Here is a 17,539-nt window from a genome sequence, read left to right as displayed (position 1 = left end):
GAAGAGGAAAATTGTCGGTGAAAAACTGAGTGCAGATGAAAGTAGTGTAGAACCATTTAAACATAAATTACGAGAATATATTGTGGCAAATAATATTTATTCGTATCAAATTTATAATGCAGATGAAACTGGGTTGTATTGGAGGAGTTTACCAGAAAAAAACTCTAGCAATGAGGAGTGAGGGTTGTGTGCCAGGACGTAAGGTTTGCAAGGACAGGCTCTCAGCCATGATGTGTGCGAATGCCGACGGCACAGACAGAATCACGTGTGCAATTGTTGGCAAATCTAAGAAACCAAGAGCCTTGCAACATTGCATGGACAGACTGCCAGTGAAATATTATAACTCAAAAAATGCATGGTTTACACAGATCTTTCTTTCCTGGTTTCATGACGTGTTCTGCAGGGAAGTTCGTGCCTATCAAATTAAGAAACTCAAAATAAGGCCAAGCGAAGTTCGGGCTTTACTGTTGCTTGATAATGCGCCTGCCCACCCCAGAATTGACACGTTAACCTCACATGATGGCAAGATAACGTGTATGGCACTTCCTCCTAACACAACCTCTCTCATTCAGCCTATGGATCAGGGAGTTATCTGTGCTACGAAGAGATTGTACACCAAAAAAATGCTAAACGAAGTTTTGGTGGTTTTGCCTCTTCCGGAAGATATTGAACTCGGTGTGGATAACAGGGTTAAAAAAAAACTTCAGAATTTGAAGAACTATACAATCAAGGAAGCCATCTATAACTGGGCCAAGGTATGGAGTGAATTAAAGGAATCGACTTTGAAAAATTCCTGGAAAAAACTCCTCACGTCTACGGTCAGAAATGAGGAGGATGAAGAAATGGATTTTGAAGGATTTACAGATGAAATCCATGGAATGTTTAGAAATGCCGGCAAAAACTTAGAAAGACAGGATGTGGTTGATTGGCTTGAACAAGATGCCAATGATCCAGGATATGGTGTGATGAGTGAAGACGAGATTCTACAGTCTGTTACTGGTGAGGTGGACGAAGAGGATGAAGAAGGCAGTAAAGAACCAACACCAATGACCACGAAATACAGTGTACTCATGACGTATGTTGACGGATTAATAAATTTTTCATCAAATTGTGCTCATCCAGAGGTTGGAAACATGTATCCGTACCTTAGGCGAACAAAAGAGATGATCATACAACTGGCCAGTGAACACAGAAGGCAAGCAACACTTGATTCATATATGGTACGAAAATCAAACCAAGCACCTTCAACAAGTGAGGCGGCACGCGCAACCCAAGCGCCTTCAACAAGTGAGGCGGCACGCGCAACCCAAGCGCCTTCAACAAGTGAGGCGGCACACGCAACCCAAGTGCCTTCAACCAGTGAGGCATCCTCTGCAGACAGTGAGAACTAACTTTGCCTAATGAACTGTACAGTAATTTTAAGTGTTAATTTTAGTGTTGTGTTACTATAAGTTACGTAAATTGTCAAGAATTTTTAACTTCAAGATGTGTCATCAATCAAGAAGACGAACAACAAAAAGGTAAGTTGAGGTTTCTAGTTGAATATTTAATAATTATATGTGGCATGTCTATTCAAATTATGTTATTTGTAGTATAAAAATAGTTGGAAATGGTTAGTTTTGGACTCATAGGTGAAAAAGTACCATTATCCGAAAAACGTGCTAATCCGGCTGGGGGTCCTTCCCATATAGTCCGGATGATCGAGTGGAGACAGTAATTGTTATTATTTAGCGATGACAATATTACAGATGACCCCTGACTGTGATATAAATAACCAGGGTTGTGATAATAACAGGATTGTTGTAATAATTAGTGCTGTGGGAGGAGTGATAATGAGAGACGGAGGGAGACAGCATCGTTTGCTGACTGTGTGGCCACCTGCTATTGTTTGCATTCACCATACCAGCTCAGTGGTTCTCTATGGTGAACACAAATGTAGATACTTATATATAATGTGTGTATTAGTGTAATAACAGCAAAAGGATTATGCTGGGAGGAGCCAGTTGGGTGACGTCGTCTGCACGATTTGTCTAGCTGTTTAGAGGGTAGCCACTATGCTCTTTGGGCGCACTACAAGCTTAGGTGTACAGTTACGGTGCATAAAACATGTAGATACTTATATATAATATGTGTATATAGGGTAATAACACTGCAAACAGTATTGTTGGGGGAGAAAGTTTAGTGCGTGTGACCTTGAATGAGTGAGGGAGCCGCCAGCTGTGTAGAGCGACGACTCTTAGTGCCAGAACTAACTATATCAGCTTAGCTGTACAGTTATGGTGAACAAAATATATACATACTTATATATAACGTCTGTATATAGTGTAATAACACCACAAATGGTGTTGTTGGGGAAGAAAGTTTAGTGCGTGTGTTGAGGGAGTGGCAGCGAGTGGCAGGCTGGTGTGTGGCGGTAGCTCTTCGTTGCTTTTCGACTCACAATACCAACTTAGTGGTTCGTTATATGTAGTGACCAAAACATGCAGATACTTATATATAACCTGTGTATAGAGTGTAATAGCAGCAAAACTATTTGTTTATTGTTTTATAAACATAATAATTGAATCACTAATATGCACATCATACTTTTGAGTATAGCGATTATTCACCACTTTTATTATGTAAATATATTACAATACACACTATTGAATAATATTACTGCAAAAAAACCTAAGAAAAAATCAATCTGAGACATTGAAACAATTAGGTAATAATATCTTTGTGGCAACTCCCACCTGTCAGCGCGGGTGACGCTGACCGGGTCTGACGACCGCTCGGTCAATGCCCACTTTCTGCCAAATTTCCTCATATGTCACCTACGATTTTTTTTTTTCCCGTGCTCAGGGGACAAAAGTTAACATGTTTAGAAGACAAAAAAAAAATTTTTTAATTTTTTTTCCTTGCGCACAGGGGTGTAAATGTCCCCAAGACCCCTGAGCAGTGTAAGGGTTAATAACCCTGCAGACGACCTGGGAGACCCGAACCCGCAAACAGGGAAGAAGGGAAACCAGATCAACCCACAGCGCATCCCCGTACACAGAAGCCGTGGCGCGCAAATAACGGCGAAGCGCCGCAACCGGACACAAAACATGATGCACCCCCAGCCTGACCAACCAAGCATCAACCACCCACGGACCCCTCCGGAACGCAGCAGTCTCATTCTTCGCCAGAAAAGAAGGAGACTGCTGCAAGTGAACAAAATAATCACCACGACCAAAAGAGCAGAAACCCCTGCGCCAGAGGAGAGCATGAAGCTCCCCTACCCGACCCCCAGAGGCCAAAGCCAACAAGAAAAGTGCCTTGGAAAAACAATCCTGGACCGAAAGGGCCACAACGAAATGAGGAGACGAAAGGAAAGCGAGCACTCTGTCCAAAGACCACGACAGCTCAGGCAGCGCATGAGCAGGCCGGAGGTGAAACAATGCACGAGACAGCTTGCGAAATGGCGCAGACGTACCATTGATACCAAAGGCAAGCTGAAGCGGCTCCGCCAGCGGCGCACGATACGAGGCAACAGTGTTATGCATAAGATGACGGTCCTGAAACAACCACGAGAGGAAGGACAAGACCACCCGAACAGAGAAGGAACTAACACCATGACGAAGACGCAAAAAGAAACAAAAGGACCGCCAGGAAACTTCATACTGCCGCTGAGAAGAAGCCCTCAGGTGGGACACCAAGAAGGAGGCCACCTGATCACCATAAAGATTATGATAGACTCGAGTCAAAAAACCCATAAGCGAAGACTCGAGGAGAAGATCAAACCAGCCACGTGACGTACCGGCCCGATCTGCTGAAAGAGACGGAGCCACGGGAAAACCCTCGGGTTCGGACACCGAGCAACCAGCGCCTGAAACCATGGCTGGGCCGGCCACCAAGGGGCCAGAAGGACAACTCTCCCCTGGTAAGTCTCTAAGTGAGTCAGGACCTGGAGCAACAGCCGAACTGGGGGGAAAGAGGTACAGGAACCCCCACCTCGACCAGTCTAGCTGAAAGGCATCGACCTCGACGGCCTCGCGTTCGGGGAAGGGCGCCGCATACACGGGAAGACGCTGCGACCACGCCGACACGAAGAGGTCCACCTCGGGGCGCCCGAACGTCTGGCAAAGCCAATGGAAGGACTCGTCGTCGACCATCCGCTCCGTGGAGAGAGGAACGAAGTGAGACAGGGCGTCGGCCAAGACGTTGGACACTCCCTGTACGTGAACCGCCAGGAGAGCCAACCCCGAGAACTCAGCAGACGAGTCACCCGAAGCGACCAACCCCAAAGAGACAAGGACCGCATCGAACCCCCGCGGTTCAGGCAATGAACCACCGGAGAGCAGTCCGAATGGAGCCGAATCGTGATCCGCGGGCCACCCGAATCCTCCCAGAGAACCACATTGCCGCGAACTCCCGCACCGTACTGTGAGCTCGACGAAGGACGGATCCCAACGCCCCTGGCCGGCCTGGTGAGCACTGGTCACAAAACCCAGCCGAGAGACGACGCATCCGTGTACACATCGAGCGAGGGCTCGGGTAGGCGCCAAGGCACTGAACCCCGAAAAACCGAAGAGGAAGCCAGTGACAGCAACCGACGCAAGGCCCCCGGGGGTCGAACTCTGCGATGCGAGAGAGGCGGTAGGGGGAACCCCGAAGGAACCAGAACAGCCGTCGAAGCCAAACCCGACCCGGCGGGTAGACCACCATCGCGAAGTTCAGGCTCCCGCACAGCCCCTCGAGCAACCGCCGGGTGACCCGAGGGCCCTCCAGAAACAGACGAAGGCGGACGCAGCCGCAGGAGAGACTGGAGGGAGAGACAAGGAGGCGGTTCGAGAGTCCCAACGAGACCCAGCCACTCCGAACCTGAGAGGGAACCAGATGGGACTTCCTCCAGTTCACCAAGAACCCAAACCTGGCGAGCTGGGAAAGAACCAAATCCTGGCTAGCAAGCAAGCTGACGGCTGGAGCCCAAACCAGCCAGTCGTCGAGGTAGGCCAACACCCGAACACCTAGGAGACGCAAACGAGCCACCACAACCCGTGTAAGGCGCGTGAACACGCGAGGTGCCAGGTTCAACCCGAACGGGAGACAACGAAAGCGGTAACTCAGACGCCCCACAACAAAACCAAGCCAGTCCCTGAACCGCGGATGAATCGGGACATGCCAATAAGCGTCCCGGAGGTCCAGGGACACCATCCAAGCGCACGGCTCCAAGAGGAGCCGAACCTGAGACAGTGTAGTCATCCGAAAGGAGGGCAATGAACCAGGGGTTCAGATGGGACAAGTCCAGAATGAACCACAGGTCCGCGCAGTCCGTTTCGGAACCGGAAACAGACAGGAAACCCATCTGAGGGACGACGTCGTTTCGAGGACGCCCAAGCGTACCCACTCCAAGACGACTCGACAGAGCGCAGGGAAGAAACCTGCCCTGCCAGCCCCGACCCCCCAAAGGGGGGAGGGGCCACCCAACGCCACCGCAGGCCGCCAGACACGACCGAAAGGCCCACGAATCGTGGGACCAGGCGCGGGCGAACAGCGCAAGCCCCCCCCCCTCGCCCGTCAATGGGGCAAACCGCGAAAGGGCCGGCGACCCTTACGAGACCCAGAACCCCGCACAGAGCGAACACCGCGCCGACCAGACGAGGGAGGGTCCAGAGAGGAGCCAACCCGAACCTGACACCAGAGGCCTACTACAACGAGAGGAACCCCGAGCCCTGCACGACCTTCCGGGAAGACCCACCCGGGACCCCGGAAAACCAACAAGTCGACATCGGACGACAAGCCGCCGACGCAGCCTGAATAAACTGTGCCACGGCGACTCCCAAACAGAGAGGACAAAAAGGTGAAGAACACCTAAGAGCCAGAGCCCAAGCAGATTCCACGGAGGAACCAGCACCGCCTGCCGACACGCGAGACGGGAAGCATAAACAGGGAAACCGCATCCCGCAAAATCGGCGTGAACAGCTTCAACAAGGCACCGACGAACGCGCAGCCGAGGACAAGGTGCCGGACCCGGGACGGACCCAAGCGTCACATCCTCCACGAGCCAATCCGAGACAGCTCCAGGAGGGAAAAGAACCGCAAGGCCGAACCAAAAGGCCCCGGGCACGCAAGTCCTCGCCAGAGCCGCCGAAAGGGAGGGAACCTGCACATGGAGCTGAATAACGCCCACATCGCGGGAAGGGCAGGGGCAAACAAGCACTCATTCAGTACTCAAGTTCACCCCCCAGGAAAACCTGAAGCACCGGAAGCTTCCCGCCACTCCAGCGTGCGGGAACGACAGAAGGAATGCCAGGAATCCAGACAAACAAGGGGCAGTCTGCTAGCCAGGAGACTCCGGAACCTCGTAACGGAGCCAGAAAGGGAACGAAGTCCCAAACCTGAACTGGACGGATCCATTTCCGACATAATCCGGGTCACGCAGGAGGTAAGCTGCAAAGGCCGCCGCACCACACCAGGTTGGATGCGATAAGCCGAAAACCTCCGGAAGACGGAACCGACGTACCCGGGGGAACACGGAACCGAACCCGGGGAGGGGCCGACACCAAATCCAACTCGTACGCAGAGGGGGGAAAGAAAACCCCACTCCTTGTAACAATAAGCCCCGCTCAGGGAAGAAAAACCCAGGCGGGGTCCAGCGGGGCCCAAGGCCCCCAAGTCAGCCCCTCCCCAGCCTCGAGGTCCGTCACCACAGGACCCGAGGCCGAGTCTCTCCCCAAGCCCCGACCCCACAAGACAAGGACGGAGCAGCCGGAAAAGCTGGAGGAAGGGGGGCCCACTGGTCAGACCCTGAAGCTTCGGCCGGGAGACAAGACTCGAATGCCTCTGCGCCCCCCCGGAAGGGGCAACCCCCGAAGCTGCCCGAGTCTCGAGATCAAGTAACCCCTGCTCCGACCCCGAAACCCTCAGACGCTTCGGGCGGAAGCAGGGGAAAGGGGGGGGGACCAGAACGAACAGAAGGGGAAGGACGAGGAGGTGCGGACTGAACCAGGATCGAAGCGACCCCCACCCCCAAGTCCGGGTCTCGAAAAGCAAAGCGGGGCAGCCCCGGGGCATCCGGGGAAGCAACCAACCGAGCGCGTTGCAACAGACGAAACCTAGACTGCAACGCACGCGCCGCCTGTACCCGAATAGAATCATCAGAGGATTGGGTAAATTGAGTCACAAGCAAGCAGCAACACTCACAGGACTCAGGGTCGAAAGTATCACCGACCCAACAGGCAGCGTGGCAGAGGCAAAAACAATGAGGGTCACCCTGAGACAAGGGGACCGAGCAACCCTCAAACTCGCACACAGCGAGTGGGGACTCCGGGGTCACATCCATCGGACCCACGCGCCCCCTAGGGGATTCCCAGGGTCCTGAGCGTTTACTTTAAGAGGACTCGCGCTCAGGTAGTCCCAGGCAGGGTGCTGCAAACCGGCGCCCAAAACTACCAAGCAAACTTCTAAAGCTGAACCCCAGGGACGTGTACACTCACGGGGACCTAGCAGGGGGCGCCACCGAGGAGAACAGTGGAAGGGCAAAAACAAATGAATAAAATGACAGAACCCCCACCAGGCAAAAACAAAAAAACAAAACCCCGCAAGAGGACAGCGAACCCCAAGGAACAGAGCCGGCCGCGATGTCGGGAATACAAGCTGAGCAGCACCCTGCGCCCCTACCAGTGCAAACTGCCTCTTACCTGCCGGTAACAAGGGAGAACAGAACACCCAAGAGCCCAACAGGCGGCCGAAAAACCGAAAGGTAAAACGGACCAGCAGAGGCAGACCCGAGGAGCCTGTGGAAGGTGGCCCCAAGCCCCAAGGGCAGTACTTACAGGGCACCTAGGGAAGGCAGCCCTAGGCGCATGCAGCCCGAGTACTGAAGATAACTCCTGGCTCTCGCACCCACAAAACTAACACCACACGCAAAGCACAGTGCAGTAGCGACACGGAGCAGAGCACACGACCATCGCCTATAGCATCAGCCTCAAGAACTGAGGTGTGGGTAGCCGGCGGGGGTCTGGGGCTCCCCCTTCCCCCTCCCGGGGAGGGGGGAGCTGCGCAGACAGCGGCGCGGCGGCGTGTGACGTCACACTAGTTTGCTTGTTTTCGGTTGGGGAGTTCTATCCACTAGTTCGGTTTTGGTAGCAATTTTAACCAGAATAGGGGTTTGTTTTGGCGCTTACCTTTCTGGGTGCCTGTTCCGGTCGATGGCAGACATAGAATGCTTCCAACTACACGGGGGCTTCTATAGGCCATTGCTCCCCTTGCCTCTCTGAGGGGGCCCGGTTCTGGCCGTGGTCCCCGGTAGGCTAAAACATACACATGACTGATGCCAAAGTCTGACATTAGCATATCAGCTGGGATAGCTCCGGGAGCCGACGGGGCTCCCCCCAGAAAGTAAATTAAAAATTAATTTAAAAAGTGAAACAAAGAGCTTAGGATACTTAGCCTGCACTAGGTGACAAGGGGGTTAATTATGTTGACTCATTGGATGTGATAATAAGGTGAGACAAACCACATTGGGTGAGGAAAGTGTTGAGGTTATCCTCATTAGCAATTGTAAACATTTTACCTACTGAAGTCTTTCTCACTTTAATCAAGCCATCTCTAACTTGGATGCTAGCCTGCCACAGCCTTGAGAGCACAGAGCCTATCTCTACATTGGCGACCTAGTTAGGCTACAACATTGCAGTACAGTGGAACCTCAAGACGAAAGTATTTGTATCTGGTTACATAGTTGAGCAGAGAGCCATCATACAACTTCATTTTGCGAACGGCTCCACCCCATCTGGGTGGGTGTCAGTTCAGGCTTCCTACATGTCTCCTATCCTTCTTTTCAATCTTCTTCACCTTATACTTTTTTGGATTGAATTGCAGCAACCATTTACTGATCCACGCCAAAAGTTTGGCTAGATCTTATTGTAGCAGTTTACGCTCCTCTTCAGTTTCACTCTAACTTTGCATTATCTGCAAACATTGACATGTATGTGCTCACGTCCTCTGATAGATCATTTACATAAATTAGAAAAGCAATGGATCTTGGACAGCCAGATAATGACCTTTGTTTCTTGTCTGTCAGGTAGTCCCCTAACCAGTTCTGTGTCTTTCCCATCATTCCTGCTTGCCTCTTCATCTATCATATTAGTATTTTGTGAAGAACTTAATCAATATTTGGTGTATTAGGCTACGAGTTGGTAGAACTAAAGGGAAAGCTCAGGGAGCTACAAGATGGTATGGGTATGGGTATATGGGAGCAGGTCAGCCGAGTGGACAGCACACTGGACTTGTGATCCTGTGGTCCCGGGTTCGATCCCGGGCGACGGTGAGAAACAATGGGCTGAGTTTCTTTCACCCTATGCCCCTGTTACCTAGCAGTAAAATAGGTACCTGGGTGTTAGTCAGCTGTCACGGGCTGCTTCCTGGGGGTGGAGGCCTGGTCGAGGACCGGGCCGCGGGGACACTAAAGCCCCGAAATCATCTCAAGATAACCTCAAGAAGATGGTCCCTTCAAGGAAGAATAAAATGCAGATCATGGAGTTGGTAAGTAAAAGTGAATGCAGTGATGGTAAGAGTAATGACAAAAACATTGTTTACACATTACTTTATTTAATTGTGCAAAAAAAGTAATACATCATTTCCTTAAAGAAAAATCTGAAACATTTTGGGACAAATAACCACAAAGGAGACATCATGTCAGATATGGAATGAAATAACCCAGATTTTGGAAGGTACACTGTATATATATATATATATATATATATATATATATATATATATATATATATATATATATATATATATATATATATATATATATATACAGGCGATGAGTCACAATAATGTGGCTGAAGTATGATGACCAGACCACACACTAGAAATTGAAGAGACGACGACGTTTCGGTCCGTCCTGGACCATTCTCAAGTCGATTGTGATGAGGACAGGTAGGGACAGGAATTAAATAGGCAAGAGAGAGCTGAGGAGGAAAGTCAGGTGTAGGGGATAGTAGTAATGAGAACTGCAGCAGGCCTATTGGCCTATACGAGGCAGCTCCTATTATAACCACCGAAGGAGATGGTAATAGGAATAAGAAGAGGATAGCAAGGGAGCGTAGAAGACAATGAACAGAAAAAGGGAGAAGAGAGAAAGAAAGGGAAGGAGAAAGAAAGAAATGGAAGGGGGAAAGCTTATGTTAAGTCACGTTTGTTAGAAAGATTAGAGCATTTGAGTATATACTGTGAAAGGGAAGAGTCCACAGCAACAAAGCCAGGACTCAAGTTCATGTTGGGTACATTGTTAATAAGAGCCGATTCTACAAGACGGCATCTGTGTAGAGTAGAGGCAGGAAAGATTATTTTGGAGGAAGACCAATCAATGGGATGATTAGAATCCCTCACATGGCAGAAGAGAGCATTGTTAGTGTCTGCAGACATAACACTTCTCTTGTGTTCTTTAAGTCTGTCATTCAGTGTACGGCCAGTTTCGCCAAAGTATTGGAGAGGACAAGATGAACAGGAAATAGAGTAGACACCAGCAGCATTAGAAGCAGGAGGAGCAGTGTGAACTAGATTGCTACGAAGTGTGTTAGTTTGTTGAAAGGCGAGTTTAATGTCAAGAGGACGAAAGGTATTGGTAAAAGTTTTGAGTTCAGATATGAAGGGAAGGCATAGTACAGTGCTACTAGTGTTGGAAGCAGGTTTAGGATGAAAGAAATTTCGTTTAGCTTGAGAGTGGGCACAGTTGATGAAATGCAAAGGATAACCAAGGCGAGAGAATGATTTGTAGATAAAGGCAATTTCAGAATCAAGAAACTGAGGGTTGCTGATGCGTAGAGCGTGGAGGAAGAGAGAGACGAGGACACTTTTCTTAAGAAAAGGAGGATGGTAGGAAAAGAAGTGAATGTACATGCCACTATGCTCCTTTTGTTAAGAAAAGTGTCCTCGTCTCTCTCTTCCTCCGCGCTCTACGCATCAGCGACCCTCAGTTTCTTGATTCTGAAAATTCCCTTTATCTACAAATCATTCTCTCGCCTTGGTTATCCTTTGCATTTCATCAACTGTGCCCACTCTCAAGCTAAACGAAATTTCTTTCATCCTAAACCTGCTTCCAACACTAGTAGCACTGTACTATGCCTTCCCTTCATATCTGAACTCAAAACTTTTACCAATACCTTTCGTCCTCTTGACATTAAACTCGCCTTTCGACAAACTAACACACTTCGTAGCAATCTAGTTCACACTGCTCCTCCTGCTTCTAATGCTGCTGGTGTCTACTCTATTTCCTGTTCATCTTGTCCTCTCCAATACTTTGGCGAAACTGGCCATACACTGAATGACAGACTTAAAGAACACAAGAGAAGTGTTATGTCTGCAGACACTAACAATGCTCTCTTCTGCCATGTGAGGGGATTCTAATCATCCCATTGATTGGTCTTCCTCCAAAATTAATCTTTCCTGCCTCTACTCTACACAGACGGCCGTCTTGTAGAATCGGCTCTTATTAACAATGTACCCAACATAGAACTTGAGTCCTGGCTTTGTTGCTGTGGACTCTTCCCTTTCACAGTATATACTCAAATGCTCTAATCTTTCTACAAACGTGACTTAACATAAGCGTTCCCCCTTCCATTTCTTTCTTTCTCCTTCCCTTTCTTTCTCTCTTCTCCCTTTTTCTGTTCATTGTCCTTCCTACGCTCCCTTGCTATCCTCTTCTTATTCCTATTACCATCTTCCTTCGGTGGTTATATTAGAGGCTGCCTCGTATGGGCCAATAGGCCTGCTGCAGTTCTCATTACTACTATCCCCTACAACTGACTTTCCTCCTCAGCTCTCTCTTGCCTATTTAAATTCCTGTCCCTACCTGTCCTCATCACAATCGACTTGAGATATGGTCCAGGACGACCGAAACTTCGTCGTCTCTTCAATTTCTAGTGTGTGGTCTGGTCATTATATATAATATAATATATATATTATATTATATATATATATATATATATAGATATATTATATATATATAGTATATATATATATATATTATAATATATTATATTAAATACAATGACTGAGATAATGCCTTCAATGGCTGAGTTTGGCTGGTTTTCTATCCAAATTGAAGTGTTATCAATGCATTCAACAATATGCAACAAGTCCAGCAGGAAGTAGTTAATGTGTTCTAATGGATGGTAAACAGTTTTATCACATAAAACCAAATTAAGGTGTTGGAACTGTTATTTGGTGAATCACTGCATGCTATATAATTGGAATGCAGTGATCAAAGGGCCAATTATTTCCACTCATGTTACATAAGTTACAATAAATACACATTTTATATCTGGGTAAATAGAAAAAATATTGTGTTACAGAATATACAGTAATTAACCCTTAAATTGCGCATCACATCATATGATGCATTGACCAACTTGCAGTAAATTGCACATCGCATCATGTGATGCTTTGGAGTACTACGCAAGATTTAAACGGCCCGCGGATACACGGGGTTCACCACACCTTCATCAGGGCTCTTGTAAACAGACGCCATTTTTTTTTAAATCGTGGACCAAATTCCCGGGTGTTAGGGGCCTCAGTATTGAGTGAGCTACCAAGCCTGATGCACGCAGCATGAGCTCACAGCACTGCTGTTCAGCTTGTGACCACAGCATCGCCTAAAAATGCCATAATATACTTGTTCATGCTATTATGTAGCGATGGTATTATTACAGAAGACCCCTGACTGTGATAAATCTAACCAGGGTTCTGATAATTGCAGGATTGTGGTGATATTTAGCGCTGTGCTCCATGGAGGGAGGAGTAATACTGTGGGAGGGGAGGGTTGTGGCGTTGTCTTCTGACTGTGTGTGGCCACCTTTTATTGACTGCACTCACGATACCAGCTTAGTGGTTCGCTATGGTGAACACAAATGTAGATACTTATATATAACATGTGTATAGAGGGTATAAACAGCAAGAGGAGTAGGTTGGGAGCTGCCATTTTGGTGAGGCCGGTGGCGTCGTCTGCACGACTTATTATATTGTTTACTGGTGACCACGATGGTCTTTGGGCACTATACCATTTTACTTGTACAAGTATGGTGAATAAATTTAACAGGTAGATATTTATATATAATGTGTGTATATAGCGTAATAACACCACAAACAGTATTGTTGGAGGAGAAATATTAGTGCGTCTGGCCTTGAGGTCGGTAGCCATCAGCTGACTGTGTGAGTAGCTACGTCTTTGTGCCTTTACTCACCATACAAGCTTAGATGTACAGTTATGGCGAACAAAACATGTAAATACTTATATATAACGTCTGTATATAAAAGCAAAACCAGTATGGTGGGAGGAGAATGGTGGCAAGTCAGGTGAGGTGAGGGAGGGAGTGGCAGCCAGTGGCGGGCTGCCACTGCCACTCGGGATACCAACTTAGTGGTTTGTTATGGTGAACACGAATGTAGATACTTATATATAGCGTCTGTATATAGTAAATAAAAGCAAAAACAGTATTGTGGTAGGAGAAGGTGGGTGAGTCAGGTGACTTGAGGGAGGGAGGAAGTAGCAGCCAGTGGCGGGCTGCCACTGGCACTGCCAACTTAGTGGTTCTTTTGGTGAACATGAATGTAGATACTGTACTTATATATAACGTCTGTATATAGTGAATAAAAGCAAAAACAGTATGGTGGCAGGAGAATGTGGGCGAGTGAGGTGTTGAGGGAGTGAGTGGCTGGCTGGTACACGGCGGTCACTCCTCGTTACTTTTTGACTCATAATAGCAACTTAGTGGTTCGTTATGGTGAACAAAACATGCAGATACTTATATATAACCTGTGTATATAGTGTAATAACCGACAAAGTATTTGTTCACTGTTTGATGAACATAATTGAATCAACAATATGCTCACCATATTTTTGAGTACAGCGATGATTCATTCATTTTATTATAATAAATATATCACACTACACACTATTGAATAATATTACAGCAAAAAAACTATGAAAAATCAATCAATAGACATTGAAATAATTAGGTAATTATCTCTTCGTGGCAACTCTGGCCTGACAGCTGGCGAGCAACAGACCGCCTGGGACGCACGCTGAGTCAGCGCCTGTTTTTTGCCAGACTTCCTCGCACTATAGCGGGCAATATATGCCACTTACGATTTTTTTATTATTTTTCCCATGATCAGTGAACACAAATTAACAGGTTAGGAAGAAAAAAGATTTTTTTTTTTTTTTGTATGCGCCTGTGGGTGTCAAATGGTATATAGCCATGCGCCATTTAAGGGTTAACAAATGAATATCCATTATAAAGAAAATATGCCAGAATGGTAATAAAAGTTTTTAGTCACCATGTATTATATGTATATATTGAATTCATATTGATTTATGGAAAATTAAAAAAATTAAAATTATTATAGGTTTCAAAATTAGATGCTTATTCTAATGAATGTTCAAGTCACGTGTTGATCAATATCCTCTGTAAAAGAAAGTGGATGTTGGTATGTGGGAGCTGATGATACACTTGATGTTGAAGTGGGTAACCCTTCAACCTGTCCATTAGAGACACTAGTACTGCTACACTCACTCAGATGACCACGCACACTTGACAATGTTTCTATTACCTGAAAAAAACAATTGCACATTAACTTATTAATTTAAACAAAATTTAATGTATGTTAAGAATTACTGTACTCAGTTTGAAATACAACACCTAAATTTAATTAAAATATTTATAGTGAAAGATGCAGTTTAAAAACCAGTGATGAATGTAATGAAATGCCTGTTTCTTGGTGCTTGCTTCCTGGCAAATGCCACCTAATTTAATCCATGCCAGGGCCTAATAAGTCATATATATATAACCCTACCAAAGACCAGAGGCAAAAAACCAGCCTCCCCCCCAACCACTCTAAACAGGTAATTACACTAAGGTGTAAGGAGCAGGGGATTGTAGATCATTCTAACAAGCAAAAGGGTCCGTCTAATTCCCACAAGCTACTACAAGCTACACAAGCTTCACAAAGCTTCCTGGCAATACGTTAGTAATGACTAAATATGATATGTTAGGTTAGGCTGACCTGACCTGACCTAACCTGACCTGACCTGACCTGACCTGACCTAACCTAACCTAACCTGACCTAACCTGACCTGACCTAACCTAACCTAACCTAACCTAACCCAACCTAACCGACGCTTGGATCGTCGACTTGATTTGGAGTCATCAGCTCTTTATTTTCGTCAAATTTCTTTATAAAACGATACTTTTTTCAGATTAAAATTATGTTTTTTCGTGTTGTACATTTACCACCACCATTATAATGAGTAAATATATCATATTTATTCATTACTAACATATTGCCAGGAAGCTTTGTGAAGCTTGTGTAGCTTGTGGTAGGTTGTGGTAATTAGACGTACTGCAGGAAAATGCCACCAGAAAAGAGGGCAAACCAAAACAGACAATCAGCAAGGTAAACAAAGCACAGAAATTGAGAGAGTGAAGCTGGCGCGTGACAGCTGGGTGGACAGCGCTTCGGATTCGTAGTCCAAAGGTTCCGGGTTCGATCCCCGGTGGAGGCGGAGGCAAATGGGCAAAATGTTTCTTTCACCCTGATGCCCCTTATCCCTAGCAGTAAATAGGCTCCTGGGAGTTAGACAGCTGCTACGGGCTGCTTCCTGGAGGGTGTGTAACAAGGAGGAGGCCTGGTTGAGGACCGGGCCGCGGGGGCGCTAAGTCCCGAAATCATCTCAAGATAACCTCAAGATAACCCAAGACCCATGAACAATGTGACAGTAAAACAATTCTCACACTATTTCCACCTGCACACCACCAGAGACCTGTACAACTTCTTCCTCCATCCACCAACTTTGAACCCTCTGTTATATAGCTAGCAAAATGGAAAAGTGAAGCCCCCAGTATGGGGAAGGTTAACCACAGGACTGCGCCAACCGAGAAAACTCTTTTTGATTTTTTCGTACCCATTCAAAATGTGTGCGAGGTAGATTGTGTACGAAATGGACTTTAGGACCTCCAGTGAGAGGCAGCCATCTTGGAAAAAATTCCCAGAATGCCCTAGGGCTGCTGGCTGGGTTAATAAAGAGTGAGCAACAATGTGGCGCACGCACCTCTGGCTCCCAAACACCTGTCCGAAGAGGTGTTGAGAGATTGCGCTCTGTCGGTGAAATTCAGACCTTATTGTTTGAAGAACATAAGGGTCATGATATTGGTAAAGCTAGGTGCAATAAGGACCTAATACAAAGGTCTGATACAAGTGATATAGCACCTATGAGGACTATACTGTGAGCCTATCCAGTTGTAGCTCTGAGCGTCACCCTGGCCCACCTAAGCCATCTCCAATTTATATAGATGATACGTAGATGAATCGTTTTCTGCATTCAGTGATGATACATCAGATACATGTAGCATTGATGAACAGTGTTAGCAGCTTCCATGGTGGTATTTTCCATAGATTTTCAAGAATAGCTGAATCTCTTCCAGAATGCCTGAATCTCTTGCATATTATATTGATTGACATCCTTTGAGGTTGGCTGAATCTCTTCCACTGTGGGACCTTACAAAGTGATCTTTTCAAGACTACCTTACAAATTGATCTTTTCCTGTAATCTTTTCAAGACTACCTTATGCTTTACAAGCTTGGTTGCATACCACCTACAAGTGCTAAAGTCAAGGGTCTATGCGAGTGTTATTTGCAAGCACACAGAACAAAGAAACAGGAAGCAAAAATCTATCTGTACCTGGTGCAATGAGAGCGAAGTCGCGCTGTGTACCATGGACTACTTCGTTGATTATTATTCACTTCCAAAGTACTGAGTGTGTGAAACAGTACATATTGTAATTTTAGTGAATTTTTAACAAGTAATATTGCGACAATAAACATTTATTGTGGACACATTACTGACACATGTATCACAGTTCCATGGAACATTATGAATGTTTTACTGTATACATATTGTAAAGATACAAATATGCATCATTTACAATAAAAAAAATAAAACTGCATTGGAAATACATAGAACAAATAATTGAAAATATATTTGTGGCAACTCGCGGTGCTTGAATGGCCCGGGCGACGCACGAGCGACCAGCTCCTGATGATGTCACAGCACATCTTAACCGTGTTCCCACAGCCAAAGTAAGTGGAATTTGGTATTTATTTTTACATAGACATGTTCAGGGAAGGGAATTTATCATTTTACAAAGAAAAAATAACTTTCCGGGGGGAGCCCCGTCGGCTGTTCAGGGCTATCCCAGGCTGATATGCTAATGTCAGACTTTGGCATCAGTCATGTGTATGGAGTTCTTAGGCCTACCGAGGACCACGGCCAGAACCGGGCCCCCTCAGACAGGCAAGGAAGCAATGGCCTATAGAAGCCCCCGTGTGGTTGGAAGCATTCTATGTCTGCCATCGACCGGAACAGGCACCCAGAAAGGTAAGCGCCTCAAAACAAACCCCTATTCTGGTTAAAATTGCTACCAAAAGCCGAACTAGTGGATAGAACTCCCCCAACCAAAAACAAGCAAATTAGTGTGACGTCACACACCGCCGCGCCGCTGTCTGCGCA

General features: G+C 46.6%; 2 protein-coding genes across 2 annotated transcripts in view; one reads left to right on the top strand and one right to left on the bottom strand.

The window, feature by feature from the left end:
• The first annotated feature begins 230 nt into the window (after nucleotides 1-230).
• Nucleotides 231-9,257, top strand: LOC138363581 (tigger transposable element-derived protein 7-like). The gene is made up of 2 exons (XM_069322939.1): nucleotides 231-999; nucleotides 9,151-9,257. The coding sequence occupies exons 1-2, from the start codon at nucleotides 231-233 to the stop codon at nucleotides 9,255-9,257; spliced, it is 876 nt and encodes a 291-aa protein (XP_069179040.1).
• Nucleotides 9,258-12,416: 3,159 nt separating this feature from the next.
• TBC1D5 (TBC1 domain family member 5) overlaps nucleotides 12,417-17,539 on the bottom strand; it is a gene marked incomplete in the record, with an annotated part of 601,299 nt that continues 596,176 nt past the window's right edge. The window contains 1 exon segment of the mRNA XM_045742746.2: nucleotides 12,417-14,583. Coding sequence (XP_045598702.1) covers nucleotides 14,413-14,583 — 171 coding nt within the window.

This window comes from Procambarus clarkii, chromosome 11 (genome assembly GCF_040958095.1).
Source record: "Procambarus clarkii isolate CNS0578487 chromosome 11, FALCON_Pclarkii_2.0, whole genome shotgun sequence".
In the NCBI taxonomy this organism is placed as follows: Eukaryota; Metazoa; Arthropoda; class Malacostraca; order Decapoda; family Cambaridae; genus Procambarus; species Procambarus clarkii.
The sequence above is the reverse complement of the archived record's forward strand: the minus strand, read 5'-3'. Positions and strand labels throughout refer to the sequence as shown.

Coding starts and splice junctions, on each gene's coding strand:
- LOC138363581 (XM_069322939.1), top strand. CDS start 231: ATGTGTGCGAATGCCGACGGCACAGACAGAATCACGTGTGCAATTGTT. Junction 1,000..9,150: donor GATTCTACAGTCTGTTACTG/GTGAGGTGGACG, acceptor TTGGTGTATTAG/GCTACGAGTTGGTAGAACTA.